General features: G+C 49.0%; 1 protein-coding gene across 1 annotated transcript; it reads left to right on the top strand.

The window, feature by feature from the left end:
- The first annotated feature begins 991 nt into the window (after positions 1-991).
- On the top strand, positions 992-1,675 carry LOC141027671 (uncharacterized). The gene has a single exon (XM_073504828.1). The coding sequence runs from the start codon at positions 992-994 to the stop codon at positions 1,673-1,675; it is 684 nt and encodes a 227-aa protein (XP_073360929.1).
- Positions 1,676-1,991: the final 316 nt, after the last annotated feature.

Here is a 1,991-nt window from a genome sequence, read left to right on the forward strand (position 1 = left end):
CGATTGTCAATCCTCATGTCACGTACATTTGACGTTCATTCCTCCGTCACAGAAGTAATAGCCGTGCCTCTGCCATAGAATATATAAGTGAAAAACAATTCTTCCTACACTTGTAAAACTCGGAATGCCCTGGATAAATGTCGAATCCCATCTTGCGGTAAAACCATGCAGGCCGGTGCTTCTTAGAAACACATATGTGGCTTTTTGCGCATGTAGTTGAGTGCATGGCTATATGTTTGTGCCCGTGCCTCACGTAGCACCATAGCACGAATTGACGTATGTGCAATCACGTAGCTTCATGTCCGTGCCTCACATAGCATCGTATATGTGCCTTTACTTGCGCCTCTCGTTGTATAAGTGCTTCTTGCAGCTGCATGTCCACGCCTCTCGTTGCTTCTCGTTCTTTCTATCCATCTCGTAGCGTCAGTTGCAACACGGACACACAATAGTGCCTCTGAAAAAACACAGCACTGCTCCTGCCAGCGAATGTGTCACTGAAAATAATTGCCACTCCCAGTGAATGTATCACGCCCGTGTGTCTCTACATAGCCACTTCAAGCATGCTTCTCTTGGTCAGAGACGCGTGCCTCTACATACTTCCCCTGCATGCCTCACAAGATAAATTGTAAAACTTGACATTTGACAGCAAACTACGCAAGACAACGATCTTCTCCCCGAGTTGCTGGAGATGCAACGGCTGTTAAAAACATAAGTGGTGAATTTGTTTTATTTTCTTTTTAAGAACAACCACGATCAAAAACCCAGGATGTGCACAACCGAATCGACAGGGAGATGAAACTACGATCCAGAACCCACGATGTGCACCACCGCATCGACAATGAGATCGTGCACTCCTTTGCCTCTTCCCCGCCCTTAAATTTAGACTTCCGCCGCGGACTTCTCACCCACAAACAACAGAAATCGCCATTGCGCTCCCACTCATTGTTCCCCACGAAATACCAGGTTGCAGGAGGAAGAACTGTTCTAGGCCATGGGATTCATCAAGGAATTCATGGAGGTGGAAGCCCACGGCAACACCAAGTTGCACATGATCCACACCAACGACTTGCACAAGGCGGCGAGCACCATCAAGCAGTACGAACGACACCTCCAATTCGAGCGCCACAATATCGTCGGAGTTGATGTGGAGTACTCCAACGACGTTGGCGAAGATCAGAAACCGGCCCTCGTCGAGCTCTCCGTCGGCAAGGATCATCCGGTGCTGCTCTTCCAACTAAGCGCCGCCGACAAGAACTGCACCAGGTTCGACAACATCCTCGCCGACCCCAGATACACGTTTGCTGGCTTCTCCATCGACGGCAACATAGAGATGCTCGGCCGCGTCGGACTGGAGATCGCCCACTTCGTTGACATCCAGAAGGAATGGTGGGTGCCTACAGCTACCAAGCCTCTGGACACCCTTGGGGACGTCTCAGGCATCCTTGTCCATGACTACTACAACGACATGAAGAAGAAGCTCACCAACGCAGAACACAAGCGTTGGGCGTGCATGCCCCTGTCCACGAGGCACATCGACTACGCTGCAAAAGACGCTTACGCTGCGTACGAGATATGGAGCCGCCTCACCACCATCCAGGAAGGGCTCCGCCGGGCGAAACTCGAGAAGGAGCAGTCCAGGAAGCGCGCTAGGTCCTGGGGCGACTACGAATACTGAAGCAGGTGGTCCCAGCCAAGAAAAGTATCTAGAAGATTGCTCATGCCATTCTTGATTTCTCATTAGCTTTGCTTTCCCTCAAGACTGTCGTTTGCTTGTTATAAATTTAAGTTTGCTTGTGTCGCAGTTAACCTTGTAGTTTGCTTGCAGTTTACATATCTTTTGAACAAGTTTATTTCCAGTGCAATGTTGGAGTTATCCATTAGTAGAATATATTGGCGTGAACTGAAAAATATAAACACAGTACAGATAGTATACGATTAGCGTAACGCATAGACCAGGTACACATAGCAGTCCACAAAAATGACGAGCATGC

The sequence above is a fragment of the Aegilops tauschii genome, chromosome 1 (assembly GCF_002575655.3).
Source record: "Aegilops tauschii subsp. strangulata cultivar AL8/78 chromosome 1, Aet v6.0, whole genome shotgun sequence".
NCBI classification, from domain to species: Eukaryota; Viridiplantae; Streptophyta; class Magnoliopsida; order Poales; family Poaceae; genus Aegilops; species Aegilops tauschii.

What these genes read in the sequence shown, in the direction of transcription:
- LOC141027671 (XM_073504828.1), top strand. Translation starts at nt 992, where the DNA reads ATGGGATTCATCAAGGAATTCATGGAGGTGGAAGCCCACGGCAACACC.